At 63.8% G+C, this 17,718-nt stretch overlaps 1 protein-coding gene across 2 annotated transcripts; it reads left to right on the forward strand.

Annotated features, from left to right (window-relative positions):
• Positions 1-695: 695 nt before the first annotated feature.
• On the forward strand, positions 696-17,092 carry CELF3 (CUGBP Elav-like family member 3; the record flags this gene model as incomplete). 2 transcript variants are annotated; one of them, XM_083879086.1, is made up of 12 exons in its annotated part: positions 696-840; positions 3,507-3,589; positions 5,542-5,590; positions 6,795-6,923; positions 7,037-7,116; positions 9,606-9,749; positions 11,273-11,411; positions 12,526-12,675; positions 12,754-12,819; positions 13,379-13,477; positions 15,165-15,308; positions 16,965-17,092. In XM_083879086.1, 12 exons carry the CDS (start codon positions 696-698, stop codon positions 17,090-17,092), a joined length of 1,356 nt encoding a protein of 451 aa, XP_083735212.1. The 2 variants fall into 2 exon arrangements, with proteins under 2 accessions (XP_083735212.1, XP_083735213.1); XM_083879087.1 differs by lacking the exon at positions 12,526-12,675.
• Between the last annotated feature and the right edge of the window lie 626 nt (positions 17,093-17,718).

Here is a 17,718-nt window from a genome sequence, read left to right on the forward strand (position 1 = left end):
TGTTCTCCCCGCGCCCCACGGCCGGTGCCGGTGCTCGGGTGCCGGTCCCGGTTCCCAGAGCCCCATCCCCGGTCCCGGGTCCCGCTGCTGTCGCCGGTGCCGGTGTCCGCCCGCCGGAGCCCCGTGCCCACGGCCGGTTCCCGTTCTCCGGTCCCGGTTCTCCGGTCCCGCTCCCGGTCCCGCTCCCGGTGCCGCTCTGACATCAGCGCCGGGCGGGGCGGGGCGGGGCGGCCCCGAGCGGGGAGGAAAAGCGTCTCCCGGTGCGATCCCGGTTCCCGGTGCCGGTCCCGGTTCCCGGTTCCCGGTGCCGCCCCAGCGGGCGGGGTGGGGGGCTCTGGGGGCCGCCATGGCCCGAAGCGGGACCGGGCGTTGAGCCCCCCGGCGGTACCGGGACCCTCCCCAGGCCGGCGGGGCGGGCCCGGCGGGGCGGGCGCTCGGCGCATCCAGCGGGATTCGGGAGCGGCGCCCGGGAAACGGCCGGGACGCACCGGGAGCGCCGGGAGCGCCGCCCCCCGGGCAGAGCTGCCCCCGCCCCGCCGCGCCCCGTCCCCGGAGCCGAGCCGAGCCCCGGGGCCGCCTCGTCCTTTGTGTGCGCCGGGGCACCGGGCACCGCCGGCAGCGCCGGGAGCCGCGGCCGGGCGGGGATAGCGGGGAGCGGGAGCGGCCCCGGGGCCCGGGGACCCCCCGGCGGCCCCATGAAGGAGCCCGACGCCATCAAACTCTTCGTGGGGCAGATCCCGCGGCACCTGGAGGAGAAGGACCTGAAACCCATTTTTGAGCAATTCGGGAAAATCTACGAGCTCACCGTCATCAAGGACAAGTACACCGGGATGCACAAAGGTACCGGGACCGGGCACGGGAACGGGGAAAGGGAACGGGCGGCGGGGATGGGGCAGGAGCGGCGGGCACGGCCCCGGGGAGCCGCCATGGGTGAGGGGCACGGGGGTGCGGGGACGGCACCGGGAACGGCCCCGGGATTCGGCCCCTGGCGCTGGGAATGGCCCCGGATACCGGGATCGGCCCCAGGATGTGCCCCCGGTACCGGGAATGGCCTCGCGATGTGGCTCCCGGTACCAGGAACAGCTCCCAGCACCGGGAATGGCCCCAGGATACGGCGGCCCCCGGTACCGGGAATAGCTCCCAGGACGGGAAACAGCCCCGGGATTCACCCCCCGGTACCGGGAATGGCCCCAGTTGCCGGGATCAGCCCCGGGATACGGCCCCAGTACTGGGATCAGCCCTGGATACCGGGATCAGCCCCAGGATTCGCCCCCCGGTACCGGGAATGGCCCCAGGATTTGGCCCCCGGTACCACAAACAGCTCCCGGTGTTGGGAATGGCCCCGGGATACGGCCCCCGGTACCGGGAGCGGCCTTGTGATGTGGCTCCCGGTACTGGGAACAGCCCTGGGTATGGGAATAGCCCCGGGATGTGGCTCCCGGTACTGGGAACAGCCCCGTGCCACGGCCTCCAGCACCAGGAACAGCTCCCGGTACCGGGAACAGCTCCCAGCACCGGGAACGGCCCTGACACAGCCCCCGGTACCGGGAACAGCCCCGGGATGGGCTCCCTGGTAACCGGGAACAGCCCCCAGCACTGGGAACAGCCCCACAAACAGCCCCAGGAGCAACCCAGGGCCCCGGTAACCGGGAACAGCCCCTGGTAACCGGGAACAGCCCCACAAACAGCCTCAGGCACAACCCAGGGCCCTGGTACTGGGAACAGCCCCGGGATGGGCTCCCTGGTAACCAGGAACAGCCCCTGGTAACCGGGAACAGCCCCACAAACAACCTCAGGCACAACCCAGGGCTCCGATAACCAGGAACAGCCCCTGGTAACCAGGAACAGCCCCACAAACAACCCCAGGTACAATCGAGAGCCCTGGTAACCAGGAACAGCCCCTGGTAACCAGAACAGCCCTGGTGTTGAGAACCATCGTACATCCAACCTCTGGTACCGGGAACAGCCCCACAGACGGTACCGGGTACAACTGAGGGCACCGGGAACAGGCCCCAGAACAGCCCCCGGTACCGGGAACAGCCCCAGGTACAACCGAGGGCACTGGGAACAGCCCCAGGAACAGCCCCAGCACAACCAAAGGCCTTGAGCAACACCCACAGCTCAACCTACAGCCGCAGGCCCTGGGTACAACCCTGGGTGTCAGGAACAGCCCCGGGCACAGGAACAACCCTGAGTACAGGAACAGCCCCGGGTACAACCGAGGGCACCAGGAACAACCCTGGGTACAGCCCCAGGTGTCAGGAACAGCCCCGAGTACAGGAACAGCTCTGGGTACAACCTGGGCACAGGAACAGCCGCAGCCCAGCCCAGCCTGGGTACCCAGTGTTGGGGTACAACCCCAGGTGTTGAGAGTGGGGGTGGCTGTGGGGTGACGGGGAGTGCGAGGGATTGTGTCAGGTGGTGTGGGGTGTTGGTGTGGGGTGTGGGGTGTTGTACCAGGGTGCTGTGTATGGCTGTTGTGGGGTTGGGTGAGTGTGGGGTGGTGTTGTCGGGGTGTTGTTTTTGTGGTTTTGTTGTAGGAGTGTTGTTGTGGTGTTTTTGGGATGCTGCTGTTGTGTTTGGGTGGTGTTGTTGGGGTGTTGCAGGAATGGTGTTGTTGGGGTGTTGTTGGGGGTGTTTTGGGGATTTTTTTGGAATGTTGTTAGGGTGTTGGGGTGTTTTTGGGATGGTGTTGTTGGGGTGTTGTTAGGGTGGTTTTTTGGCTGTTGGGGTTTTGTTGTTCGGGTGTTGATGGTGTATTTTTCGGGGTGTTTTGGGGGGTGTTTTTGGGGTGTTGTTGAGGTGTTGTGTCAGGCTGTTGTGCCGGGTGTTGTTCCGGGGTGCCAGGTGGGTGTTGGGGTGTCACGTGGGTGCCCTACAGGTGACACCGGCCCTGGGGGTGTTGGGTGTTGTTTGGGGGTGTCAGGTGGGTGTTGGGGTGTCACGTGGTCACCCTGTGGGTCCCTGTGAGGGTGACACCGGCTCTGGGTGTCACTGGGGATGTCCGGGTGTTGTTTTGGGGTGTTGTGTCTGTCGTTGGGTGTCACATGCTCACCCCGTGTGTCCCTGGGGGTGACACTGGCCCTGGGGGTCCCTGGGGGTTCCTGGGGGGTGTCACAGCCGGGGGTGACAGTGACAGGTCCCCCACACCGGGGGTGTCCCCAAGGCGGGGCCCCCAACCCCTGGCCCTGTCCCCAACACCCAGTGGGGTCCCTGAGCCCCCCAAACCCCCGTCACCAACTGTGACCACGATGGGCACCAGAACTGGGGGGTCTCAGGGGGTCTCTGTGGGGTCTGGGAGCTGTTTGGGGTCTGGGAGCTATGGGGGGAATATTTGGGTTCTCTGTGTGAGGATTTGGGGTCTCTGGGTGTTCTGGGGGGGGTCTGGCTATTTTGGGGCGCTGTGGCCACTCCAGGCCCTCTGTGTCACCTCGTGGGGGGCTCAGGACACCCTGGGGGTCCCCCCCACGCCCCCCGACCCCATTTTTTCCTCCCTCCTCCCCCAGGATGCGCCTTCCTGACCTACTGCGCCCGGGAGTCGGCCCTGAAGGCCCAGAGCGCCCTGCACGAGCAGAAAACCCTCCCGGGGGTGAGTGGGGGGCACGGGGACCCCCCCGGGGCACCCCCAGACCCCTCCCCGAGAGCCTCTGTGACACCCCAAAATCACCCAAATACCCCCCCAAAAATAACCATTCAATCCTCCCCCAAATCACCCTGAATCTCCCCCAAAATCACCCTGGAACCCCTGCAAAAATCATCCTGAAATTCTCCAAAAAATCACCCTGAATCCCCCCCAAAAAATCATCCTGAAACCCCCAAAACTCACCATGAAACACCCCCAAAAATCACCCTGGACCCCTCTAAAATCAGCTTTAAATCCCCAAAAATCCCCCACATACCCCCAAATTATCCTGAACCCCCCCCCGAAATCACCCTGAAAACCCCAATATCCCCCTGAAACCACCAATATCCCCCTGAAACCCAAAATCCCCCTGAACCCCCCTGCAAAAACCCCCCTGAAGGCCCCCAAAAATCACCCCCACCCTATCACCCCCCACCCCCCTTTTTACCACCCCCCCGGGCCCCCCTAAGGGGGGAATTTTGGGGGGGGTCTGGGGCACCCCCGAACATCTGCGGGGTGTTTAATTAGCGCCGCTAATGAGGGCCGGGCGCTAATGAAGCTCCACCCGGCGGCCACGGACACAACAATGGGGCTGGGGGGGGGTCGGGGGGTGCAGGTGCCCCCCACCCCCGATTTAATTTTTTTGGGGGGGGGTGGTCCCACTTCCCATCCCTGTGGAAGTTTCCTGCGGAGGGTTTGGGGGGTCTCTGAAGGGGGTGAGAAATGGGGGGCTGTTTGGGGGTCCCCAGGGTGGGGAGGGGGCTCAATGCTCGCCCCCCCCCCGCGGGTTCCGCGTGTCCCGCCGGGCCCGGGGGGGATTTGGCTCGGCCGGGATAATCCCGGGATTTGGGGCCGCCAATCCTGCGGGGATTTTGGGGCGGGGGGGGATGGATGGACGGGGTTTGGGTTTGGGGGGGGGATTAGGGCCGGCCCCGCCCCTGCAGCTGCCCCCGCACAGGGGCGGTGATTTGGGGAGGGGGCGCCATCCTCAGCCCCCCCCGAGCTGCGCTGAGCCCCGGGGGGGTCCCGGTGTGGTTTTTGGGTTTTTTAAGGTTTTTTTTTCGCCCCTCTTTGTGCCCACCCCCCCCCCAAGGGCTGATCCAGCGGGGGGGGAGGGGATTAGGGGGGATTAACCCCCCCGCCCCCAGCCCGGGGGGGCTTTTCCTGCACCATCTGGGCCCGTGGGGGGGGTCCGGGGGGGCACCTTCGCTTTCGGCGGCGAAAGGAGCGGCCCGGGGTCAGCCGGGGATGGGCCCGCCCCCCGCGCGGCCCCAAAATCCCCCAAAATCCCCCCAAAATCCCGCCGGGATGGGGCACAGCGCCCCCCCCACGGCGCCCCCCGACCCCACAACACCGGGGGGGGAGGGGCGGGGTCACCTCAGGCCTGGGGGGGTTCCCTCCCCTCCCCCCCTCCCCAATCTCCCCCCCGCCCCTCCCCATCCCCGTCATTGTTTATCGCCAGCGCTGATGACGTCAGCGGCGTTGCCAGGCAACGGCGATGGGTAAATTGGGGATGAGTGGGCGGTTGCCATGGAGCGCACCCGGCCGTTGCCATGGCAACCGCGCATCTGCGCCCTCCCCCTCCCCTCCCCCCTCCCCGCTCCTCGGGGGCTTCCGGGTGGGTTTTTTTGGGGGGAGGGGAGAGGGGCGGGGGTGGGTCTGTCCCCCCCCCCCAATTAGCGCAGGGGGGGGAGGGGCGCTCATTAACGCGGCCCCCCCTCCCCTCCCCCCCCAGGCGGCGGCTCCCGTTGCCGGGTAACGGGATGCGGGCCCGGCGTTGCCATGGCAACCGCAGCATCTTTGGGGGTGGGGAGGGGGCTGAGAGGGGTGGGGGAGGGGCTGGGCGGCCCGGGGGGGCTCCGGGGGGGCTCGGGGGGGTCGCCGTGTCCCCAAGTCCCCCCCCTTTGTGTCCCCCCCAGATGAACCGGCCCATCCAGGTGAAGCCGGCGGACAGTGAGAGCCGAGGAGGTACCAAACCCAAAAACCCCAAAAATCACCCCAGAAACCTCCAAAATCCTCCCAAAATCCCCCCCAAACACCCCCAAAAGCCCCCCAACACCTCCCCACCCCCAAACCACCCCAAACTCCCCCCACCCCGCCCTGTCCTCAAATCACCCCAAGGCCACCCCCCCGTGTGAGGCCCCCAGGGCCACCCCGTGCTGTCCCCACCCCCAGGGTGGCTGTCCCCAGGGTGGGTGTCCCTCCATGTCCCCATTCCCAGCTGTCACCCTGTTCCCATTCCCGGGGTTCCCAGCCCATCCCAACGTCCCCATCCCGACGTCCCCATCCCAGTGTCCCCATCCTTCCCCATCCTCTGCATGGTGGTGTCCCCGTGCTGGTGTCCCAGTGCCACCCACAGTGTCCCAGTGCCACCCGTGGTGTCCCCATGCCGGTGTCCCTATGGCAGCCATGGTGTCCCAGTGCCAGTGGCCGTGTCCCGGTGTTGGTGTCCTGGTGCCACCTGCGGTGTACCTGCACTGGTGTCCCTGTGCCAGCCATAGTGTCCCCGTGCCAGTGTCCCAGGGCCACTCATACTGTCCTCATGCTGGTGTCCTGGTGTCCTGGTGCCAGCGCCAGTGTCCCAGTGTCAGTGTCCCAGTGCCAGCTGTGGTGCCCCATGTTGGTGTCCCGGTGCCACCCATGCTGTCCCAGTGCTGGTGTCCCCGTGCCACCCATGGTGTCCCCATGCCAGTGTCCTGGTGCCTATTGTGATGTCTCTGTGCCAGTGTCCCAGTGCCACCCACAGTGTCCCCATTCCAGTGTCCCCATGCCAGTGTCCCTGTGCCACCCATGGTGTCCCCATGCTGATATCCCAGTGCCACCACACTGTCCCGGCACCAGTGTCCCACTGCCACCCTCACTGTCCCTGTGCCCATGTCCCAGTGCCACCCTGGGTGTCCCCATGCCAGTGTCCCTGCACTGGTGTCCCAGTGCCACCCTTGCTGTCCCCATGCCCATGTCCCAGTGCCACCCTGGGTGTCCCTATGCCAATGTCCCTGTGCTAGTGTCCCAGTGCCACCCGCACTATGACTGTGCCCGTGTCCCAGTGCTACCCTGGGTGTCCCCATGCCCGTGTCCCAGTGCCACCCTCGCTGTCCCCATGCCCGTGTCCCAGTGCCACCCTCGCTGTCCCCATGCCGGTGTCCCAATGCCACCCTGGCTGTCCCCGCAGAGGACAGGAAGCTGTTTGTGGGGATGCTCAGCAAGCAGCAGGCGGACGAGGACGTGCGGAAGATGTTTGAGCCCTTCGGCACCATCGACGAGTGCACGGTGCTGCGCGGCCCCGACGGCACCAGCAAAGGTGGGACGGGGACACCTGGGGTGGGTGGGGACAGGGGACACCCCGGGGTGGCCCACAGGGGGCCCAGGGGTGCCAGAGCCACCCTGGAGGTGACACGGAGCTGATGTCCCCAGGCTGCGCCTTCGTCAAGTTCCAGAGCCACGCCGAGGCCCAGGCCGCCATTGCCGCCCTGCACGGGAGCCGCACGCTGCCGGTGAGGGGCCGGCCCCGGGGATGTCACCTTTGGGTCACCTTCATCAGTGTCACCTTCATCAGTGTCACCTTCATCACCCCATCTCTGTCACCTTCATCACTGTCATCTTCATCACCCCATCACTGTCACCCTCATCACCCCATCACTCTCACCTTCATCATCTCACCACTGTCACCTTCATCATCTCACCACTGCCACCTTTGGTGTCACCTTCATCAGTGTCACCTTCATCATCCCATCACTGTCCTCATCATCACCCCTAGTGCTGTCACCTTCATCATCCCCTTCATCATCCTCATCATTGTCCCCTTCATTGTCCCTTTTGTCATCCCCTTCGTCTTCATCATTGTCATTGTCATCCCCATCATCATCTTCATTATCCTCATCATGTCCTTTGTCACCCCTTCCTCATTCTCCTCATCATCCCCACCCCTGTCCCCACCATCCTCTTCATCACTCCATCATCACCCCATCATCATCCTCGACACTGACCCCACCACCATCCCCTTCATCATCCTCGTCATCCTCGTTATCACCTCTCCACCGTCCCCATCATCACCCCATCATCATCCTCTTCATCTCCTTCATCATCCCCACCATCATCCTCTTCACCTCATCATTCCCATCATCTCCACCACTGTCCCCACCATCATCCCTCACCATCTCATCATCATCCTCATCTTCCCTGTTATCACCTCACCACCATCCCCATCGTCATCCCCACCATCGTCCTCTTCATCGTCTCCTTCATCATTCTCACCATCATCCTCTTCATCCCCTTGCCTTCTCCACCACCACCATCATCCTCACCCCATTATAACCCAACCATCACTATCATCCCCACCACCGTCCCTGTCTCCGTCCCCATCATCCTCCTCTTCATTGTCCCTTTCATTGCCACCTCATCATCCTCATCTCAAATCATCTTTCTTACCACCATCCCCACCATCCTCTTCATCACCTCTTTCCTTATCCCCACCATCCCACCTTCATCCTCACCCCATTATAACCCAACCATCATCTCCATCATCATCCTCTTCATCGTCCCCGTCATTGTCCTCGTCATCATCACCCTCACCATTGTTCCCCACCATCATTCCTGTCACCACTCCCACCATCCCTTTCATTGTCCCCTTCACTGTCCCCACCATTGTCCCCCTCATCTTCCTCACCATCATCCCTGTCATCATCTCCTTCATCAGTCCCACTACGGTCCCCACCATCATCCTCATGATGCCCTCCTTCCTTGCCATCTCCACCATCATCATCCTCACCCCATTATAGCCCAGCCATCATCCCCGTCATCATCCTCACCACTGTCCCTGTCACTCCCCCGTCATTATCCTCTTCATCACCTTCATCATCCCCACCATCACCCCCACCACTGTCATCATCATCTCTACCATCATCCAATCATCATTCCATCATCACTTTCCTCATCTTCACCGCTGTGCCCATCATCCCATCATCATCCCTACCTCTGTCCCTGTCATCATCCCCATTGTCATCCTCCTCATCGCTGTCATCCTCACCATTGTCCCCACCATTGTCATCATCTCCACCATCATCCCACCATCACCCCATCATCACCTTCCACATTCTCACCACTGTCCCCTCCCATCTTCCCCCTTCCTCAGCCCCTTCATCTTCTCCACCATCATCCCATCATCATCCTCACCACTGTCCCTGTCATTGTCCCCATCATCCTCTTCATCACCTTCATCATACCCACCATCGCCCCCACCATCACCCCATCATCACCCCCATCATTGCCTTCCTCATCTTCATCACTGTCCCCACCACCCTCCCCTTCATCCCCTCCATCATCCCCTTCATCTTCTCTGCCACCATCCCATCATCATCCTCATCACTGTCCCCACCACCATCCCACCATCATCCTCACCACTGTGCCCGCCATCATCCTCTTCCTCTTCATCACCTCCCTTGTTCTCATCATCATCCTCACCCCGTTACAACCCAACCATCACTCCCATCACCGCTCCCACCACACCCCCACTGCATGTGATCCTGAGTGACCCTGAGTGACCCCAATGACCCTGAATGACTGCAAGTGACTGTGAGTGACCCCAAGTGACCCCAAGTGACCCCAAGTGACCGTGAGTGACCATGAGTAACTGCAAGTGACCGCGAGTGACCCTGAGTGACCCTGAGTGATTGTAAGTGACCCCGAATGACCATGAGTGACCCCAAATGACCCTGAATGACTGCAAGTGGCCGCGAGTGCCCCCAAGTGACCCTGAGTGACCACAAGTGACCCTAAGTGACCACGAGTGACCCTGAGTGACTGTGAATGACCCCAAATGACCCTGAATCACTGCAAGTGGTTGCAAGTGCCCTCAAGTGACCCTGAGTGACCACAAGTGACCCTAAGTGACCACGAGTGACCGAGTGACTGTGAATGACCCCAAATGACTGCGAGTGACCCCGAGTGACCCCAAGTGACCCCAAGTGGTGGCCGTGTCCCACAGGGCGCCTCGTCCAGCCTGGTGGTGAAGTTTGCGGACACGGAGAAGGAGCGGGGGCTGCGGCGGATGCAGCAGGTGGCCACTCAGCTGGGCATGTTCAGCCCCATCGCCCTCCAGTTCGGAGCCTACAGCGCCTACACGCAGGCGGTACGGGGAACTGGGGGAACTGGGAGAGACTGGGGACACTGGGGACATTGGGGACACTGGGGACATTGGGGTCACCACTCAGCTGGGCATGTTCAGCCCCATTGCCTTCCAGTTTGGTGCCCACATGCAGGCAGCACAGGACACTGGGGGCTCTGGGAGGACTGGGAATACTGTGAGGGACTAGGAGGGACACTGGAGATACTGAGATGGACTGGGAGCACTGGGGTCACTGGGGGCACTGGGGACACTGGGGATGCTGGGGACATTGGGGACGCTGGGGACACTGCAGGCACTGGGGACACTGGGAGGGACTGGGGTCACTGGGGACACTGGGGACACTGGGATGATCAAGGGGAAAGAGGTGGGACCCCCCCCCCCCAAAATCCAGCCTGGGGTGGTCGGGACAGTGGGTGACGGGAGGGGACAGGCACTGGGGTGACATCCACGGCGAGGCGACAGTCTCAAGTCCTGTGATGGGACATCCATGGGGAGACCATGACCCCATATCCCAGGGTGTTGGTGGCACTGGGGTGACATCCACAGGGAGGTGATGGACCCTGATGGACACCAGGGGTGACATCCATGGAGAGATAATGGTCCTTATGTCTCGTGATGAGACATCTGTGGGGACCCATGACCCCATGTCCCAGGGTGTTGGTGGCACTGGGGTGACATCCCTGGGGACCCATGACTCAGGGCATTGGTGGCCTTTGGGTGACATCCATGGGACCCCATGACCCCATGTCCCAGGGTGTTGGTGGCCTTTGGGTGACGTCCATGGGAGCCCATGACCACATACTCCAGGGCTGGTGGCACTGGGGTGATATCCATGGGGAGATGCCAGTCCCACGTCCCCTGGTGTTGGTGGCACTGGGCTGGGCTCCCGGGGGGTGGGCAGTGGCAGTGGCCCTGGTGGTCTTGGTGGCCTGGTGGTGATAGGTGTGTCCCCACAGGTGGTGCAGCATCAGGTGGCCCTGGTGGGACTGGGGGAGGGGTGGTGACAGTGCTGTGGTGGCTCTGGTGGCCCTGGTGACAGGCGCGTCCCCACAGCTGATGCAGCAGCAGGTGGCCCTGGTGGCACTGGGGGGGGTGGTGGTGGCAGTGTCACGGTGGCCCTGGTGGCACTGGGGGGGTGGTGGCCCTGGTGACAGGCGCGTCCCCACAGCTGATGCAGCAGCAGGCAGCCCTGGTCGCACTGGGGGGGGTTGTGGTGGCCCTGGTGGCCCTGGTGGCACTGGACGGGGGGTGGTGGCTCCAGTGGCCTTGTGACAGGCGTGTCCCCACAGCTGATGCAGCAGCAGGCGACCCTGGTGGCACTGGGGGGGTGGTGGTGGCAGTGTCATGGTGGCCCTGGTGGCACTGGGTGGGGGGTGGTGGCCCTGGTGGCCCCGGTGGCCCGGTGACAGGCGTGTCCCCACAGCTGATGCAGCAGCAGGCGGCCCTGGTGGCACTGGGGGGGGTGGTGGCAGTGCCCTGGTGGCCCCGGTGGCCCCGGTGGCCCGGTGACAGGCGTGTCCCCACAGCTGATGCAGCAGCAGGCGGCCCTGGTGGCCGCGCACTCGGCCTACCTCAGCCCCATGGCCACCATGGCCGTGCAGATGCAGCACATGGGCACGGTCAACCCCAACGGGATCATCGCCACACCCCTGCCACCCTCCTCAGGTAACGGGACACGGGACAGGGGACACGGGACAGGGGACGGGGAATGGAGGGGATGGGGGGGGCAGAGGGACAGGAGGACAAGGGGACAGAGGGGACAGCAGGGAGGGGATGGGGAGTGGGGGACATGAGGGATGGGGGATGAGGACATGGGGATGGGGACATGGGGACAGGGACATGGGAGACATGGGGATGGAGACATAGGGGACACGGGACATGGGAATGGGACATGGGAATTGGGGTACCAGTGGTGAGGGGCAGCAGGGATGAGGATGATGGGGAGGGACACCTGGGATGGGGACAGGGATACTGGGAAGGGGTCACGGGGATGGGGGTCACCAGGGGATGGGGACAGTGGGAGTTGGGGGTACTGGGGAAGGACACCAGGGATGGGGAGCAGTGGGGTTGGGGACATCGGGAAGGGGACATGGGACATGGGGGCACCTGGAATGGGGCACAAAGGACACTGGGAATGGGGGATATGGGAGATGTGGGGGCGTGGTGGCACCTGGGAATTGGGGCACCCAGGATGGGGGGACACCAGGGGTGGGACACCAGGGATGGGGACAGCAAGGATGTGACATAGGATATGGAGGGACACCAGGGAGGGGATGGGAACACCAAGGATGGGACATGGGATACCGGGGGACACCATGGATGGGATCGGGACACCCTGGCTGGGACATGGGCTAGGGGGGGACACCAGGGGTGGGATGGGCACACCATGGATGTGACGTCGGATATGGAGGGACACCAGGGATGGGATGAGAGCACCAAGGATGGGACATGGGCTAGGGGGGGACACCAGGGGTAGGATCGGGGCACCCTGGCTGGGACGTGGGATACTGGGCGACACCAGGGGTGGGACGGGGACACCAGAGATGGGACTGGGGCACGGGAGGACATCATGGATGGAATGGAGACACCAGGGGTGGGATGGGGACACCACAGATGGGACAGGGACACTGAACCCCCACCGGACCCGGGGTGGGCTCCCCACCCTCCGCCACGGTCGGGTCCCTTGGGGTCACAGTCCCGGCAGTGTCCTGGTGGTGTCCCTGTGGTGTCCCTGTGGTGTCCGGCCTGTGACCCGCGGTGTCCCGTGTCCCCCATGCAGGAACCAGCACGCCCCCGGCCATGGCGGCCACCCCCGTCCCGGCGCTGGCGGCGCCGCTGAGCGTTAACGGCTACAGCCCGGTGCCCGCGCAGCCCGCGGGACCCCCCGCCCCCGACGCCGTCTACGCCGGGGGGGTGCCCCCCTTCCCAGGTGCCCCCCGACCCCTCCCCGAACCCCCTCCCCCGCCCCAAGCCCCCCGGGCCCCCCTAACCCCCCCTGTGCCCCCAGCCCAGAGCCCCGCGGCCCCCGGGGACCCCCTGCAGCAGGCGTACGCCGGCATGCAGCACTACACGGGTGAGTGCTGGGGGCTGGGGGCTGGGGGGACTGGGGGGACTGGGGGGGCTGGGGGGACTGGAGGGACTGGGAGGGGGTGGTGTGGTACTGGGGGGCACTCGGGGGGCACTGGGAGGGAATTGTGGGGTACTGGGGGACACTGGGAGGGACTGGGAGGTGCTGAGAGGGAATGGGAGGGACTTGGGGGTGACACGGCACTGGGGGGGGCACTGGGGGGGCACTGGGAGGGACTGGGGGGCGCACTAGGAGGGGCGGAGAGAAAATAGGAGGGCACTGGGAGGGAATGGGGGGACTGGGGGGCACTGGGGGGTGACACGGCACTGGGGGGGCACTGGGGGAACTGCGAAGGGCAGCTGATGGGACTGGGGGTCGCTGGGAGGGACTGGAGGGAGCTGGGGGGGTACTGGGAGGACACTGGGACGGGGTTGGGGGGCACTGAGGTGGCCCCGGTGTCGCTGGTGGCTTGGGGGGGGGGCGTTGCAGGGCACCGGGGGGCACTGAGGGGCACTGGTGTCCCGATGTCCCGGTGACCCTGTCCCTGTCCCTGTCCCTGTCCCAGCCGCGTACCCGGCCGCCTACGGGCTGGTCAGTCCGGCCTTCGCCCCCCCGGGACCCCTGCTCGCCCCCCCGCCCCCCCCGCAGCAGCAGCAGCGCGAAGGTGAGACCCCCCCCGGGACCCCCCAAAATCCCCCCCCAAAGCCCCCCGGGACCTCCAAACCCCCCCCAAAGCCCCCCAGGACCCCCAAAATCCCCCGGGATGCTCCCCAACCCCCCCGGGACTCCCCAAAATTCTCCGGGATCCCCCAACTCCCTCAGGACTCCCAAAACCCTCCGGGACCCCTGAAACGTCCTGGGACCCCCGAGATCCCACCAAACCCTCCCAGACCCTAAAAAAGTCCCGGGACCCCTGAGACCCCCCCCTGGATGCCCCCGGGACCACCGAGACCCCCCCAAGACCTCCCCAAACCCCCCCTGGGACCCCTGAAACGCCCCTGGGACCTGCCTGAGATGCCCCCCGCGACCCCTCCCAAACATGCTGGGACCCCCAAATCCCCCAACCCCCCAATGAAACCTTCCCGGGACCCCCCTGGACCCCCCCGAACTGCTCCCACAGGACCCCCGGACCCCTCAAAACTCCAGACACTTTGGGGTGTCCCAGGGAACTGGGGGTGCTGGAGGGGCCCTGGGGGTATTTGGGGTCACCCTCTGGAATTTGGGGTGTCATGGGGGGGTCAGGGATCCCTGCAGTGCGGGGCCATGTTTGGGGTCACAGGGACAGGTTTGGTGTCTCAGGGCTGGTCTTTGGGTCCCGGGGCTGGTTTTGGGGTCTCAGGGCCACTTTGGGATCCTGAATCCAGTTTTGGGGTCCAGGGTTTGGTTTGAGGTCCGAGGTCAGCTTGGGGTTTACAAGTCCAGTTTTGGGGTCTCAGGGCTGGGCTCCCACAGTCAGCTTTGGGTTCTGAGGTACAGTTTAAGGGTCCTGGGTCCAGTTTTGGGATCTTGGGTGAGGTTTTGAGGTCCCAGGTCCAGTTTTGAGGTCCCAGAGCCAGTTTTGGGGTCCTGGGTCAGGTTTTGGCTTTACAGGTCCCATTTTAAGGCTCTGGGTTGGCTTTTGGGGTCCCAGATCAGGTTCTGGGGCCCGAGGTCAGGTTCTTGGGTCCTGGGTAGGGTTTTGGGGTCCTAGGTGAGGCTTTGGGGTCCCGGGTGAGGTTTTGGGGTCCTGGGTGTTAGTTTTGCGTTCACATGTCCTGTTTAGGGGTCCCAGGTTGGGTTTTGGTGTCCCAGATTGGGTTTTGGTGGCCCAGGTCGGGTTTTGGGGTCCCAGGTTGGGTTTTGGTGTCCCAGATTGGGTTTTGGTAGCCCAGGTCGGGTTTTGGGGTCCCAGGTTGGGTTTTGGTGGCCCAGGTCAGGTTTTGGTATCCCAGGTTGGGTTTTGGGGTCCCAGGTTAGGTTTTGGTGTCCCAGGTTGGGTTTTGGTATCCCAGGTTGGGTTTTGGGGTCCCAGGTTAGGTTTTGGTGTCCCAGATTGGGTTTTGGTGGCCCAGGTCGGGTTTTGGGGTCCCAGGTTGGGTTTTGGTGTCCCAGGTTGGGTTTTCGGGTCCCAGGTGAGGTTTTGGGGTCCCAGGCTCTGTCTGGGTTACCATCCCTGGCCGTGGGGTGCTGTTTCGTGGTTCCAGGTTGGGTTTTGGTATCCCGGGTTGGGTTTTGGGGTCCCAGGCTTGGTCTGTCCCCCCCAGCCATGGAGTGCGGTGCCATTTTTGGGGTCCCAGGTCGGGTTTGTCCCCCCGGCTGTGGGACGCTGTTCCGGGGCCGCAGCCCCAGGTGTGACCCCGCTCCCTCCGCAGGCCCCGAGGGCTGTAACATCTTCATCTACCACCTGCCCCAGGAGTTCGCCGACACCGAGATCCTGCAGATGTTCCTCCCCTTCGGCAACGTCATCTCCGCCAAGGTCTTCGTGGACAGGGCCACCAACCAGAGCAAGTGCTTCGGTAGGGACATGGGGGACATTGGGGACAGTGGGGATAACAGGGCCACTGGGGACATGGGGACAGTGGGGACATTGGGGACATTTGGGACATTGGGGATAACGGGGCCACCAACCAGAGCAAGTGCTTCGGTAGGGACATGGGGGACAGGGGACATTGGGGACAGGGGACATTGGGGACATTGGGGACAGTGGGGACATTGCGTACAGGGGACACTGGGGACATTGGGGATAACAGGGCCACCAACCAGAGCAAGTGCTTCGGTAGGGATGGGGACAGGGGACACTGGGGACATTTGGGACATTGGGGACGTTGGGTATAATGGGGCCACCAACCAGAGCAAGTGCTTCGGTAGGGACAGGGACATTGGGGACAGGGGACATTGGGGACACTGGGGATGAGGGACACAGGACAGGGCACAGGCCACCAACCAGAGCAAGTGCTTTGGTAGAGACATGGGAGATGGGACATTGGGGACATTGGGGACATGGGGACACTGGGGACACGGGGACACGGAGACATCGGGGATAACGGGGCCACCAACCAGAGCAAGTGCTTCAGTATGAACAGGGACAGGGGACACGGGGACATTGGGGACAGTGGGACACTGGGGACATGGGACATGGGATACAGGGACAGTGGAGACAGTGGGGACATGGGAATAATGGGGACATGGGGGACATGGGGATAATGGGGACACGGGGACAGTGGGGACACGGGACACAGGGACATGGGGACAGTGGGGATACTGGGGACAGAGACATTGGGGATATTTGAGATATTGGGGATATGTGGACATTGGGGACATGGGGACACAGGGACATTGGGGACATGGGGACACAGGGACATTGGGGACAGTGGGGACACAGGGACATGGGAACAGCAGGAATAATGGGGACATTGGAGACATCAGGGGTACTGGGACATCGGGGATAATGGGAATAATGGGGACATGAGGCCATGGGGACATTGGGGATAATGGGTCACAGGGACAGTGGGGACAGCAGGGATACTGGGACATCGGGGATAATGAGATAGGGGATATGGGATAGGGGACGTGGGATATGGGGACACTGGGGACACTGGGAACATCGGGATATGGGATAGGGGACGTGGGCTATGGGACATGGGGGACAAGGAGGGACAACAAGGACAAGGGTGGGAGCGCCGTGATCAGCCCTTGGGGACATCATGGCCAGGGACACCATTACCTGATGTCCCCGATGTCCCGCCTGTCCCCATTGTCCCCAATGTCCCCCCATCTCCCCTCTGTCCCCTCTGCCCCCCATGCCCTCTGTCCCTACTGTCTCTAATCGCCCCAATGTCCCCCATGTCCCCATGATGTCCCCATGTCCTCCATGTCCACCATGTCCCCTTTGTTGCCCACATCCTCAAATCCCTCATGTCCCCTCTTCCTGCATGTCCTCCATGTCCCCATATCCTCCTGTCCCCATGATGTCCACACACGCCCTCGATTTCCTTGATGTCCCAAATACCTCTGATGTCCCTGGTATCCCCAATGTCCCCGCTGTCCCCGTGTCCCCAATGTCCTGCTGTCCTTACTGTCCCGCTGTCCTCAATATCCCCGCTGTCCCCAATGTCCCCGCTGTCCCCGTGTCCCCAATGTCCCTGTGTCCCTGCTGTCCCCACTGTCCCCAGGCTTCGTGAGCTTTGACAACCCGGCCAGCGCCCAGGCCGCCATCCAGGCCATGAACGGGTTCCAGATCGGGATGAAGCGGCTCAAGGTGCAGCTCAAGAGGCCCAAAGATGCCAACCGGCCCTACTGAGCCTGGTGAGACCCCGGGACAGCCCGGGACAGACCTGGGACAGACCTGGGACACCTTGGGACCCTCTGGGACAGCCTGGGACAGACCTGGGACCCTCTGGGACGCCCCCAGGACTGGGAACACCACTGGGACACCCCTGGCACCCCAGGACCCTCTTGGATACCCCTGGGACAACCCCTGGGACACCCTTGGGACACCTCTGGGACCCCCCTGGGCTGGGAACCCCCAAGGAACACCCTGGGACCACCCCAGGATCCCCCAGGGACTTCCTGGGATCCCCCCAGAGCTGAGAACACCCCTGGGACCCCCCTCAGCTTGGGAGCCCTCCTGGGATGTCTCTGGAAGCCCCGCTGGGACCTTCCAGCCCCTTTCCCCCCCACCCCAGGACCCCCAGAGATCCCCCCAGGGTCTGGGAGCCACCTTGGGATGCCTTGGAACCCCTCAGGAACCCCCAGGGCTGGGAACCACCCTGGAGCCCCCCACGACCCCCAAGTTGGGATGTCCCCCATTGGGATTTGGGGTGTCCCAGGGATTTGGGGGGGCTGGAAGTGTCCCCCAAACTCTATTTAACCCCCCCAATCCCCAAATTTTCCCTCCCCAGGTCCGGAGACTCTGGAGCAGCACCT

Source organism: Zosterops lateralis (genome assembly GCF_965231275.1).
Source record: "Zosterops lateralis genome assembly, chromosome: 27".
NCBI classification, from domain to species: Eukaryota; Metazoa; Chordata; class Aves; order Passeriformes; family Zosteropidae; genus Zosterops; species Zosterops lateralis.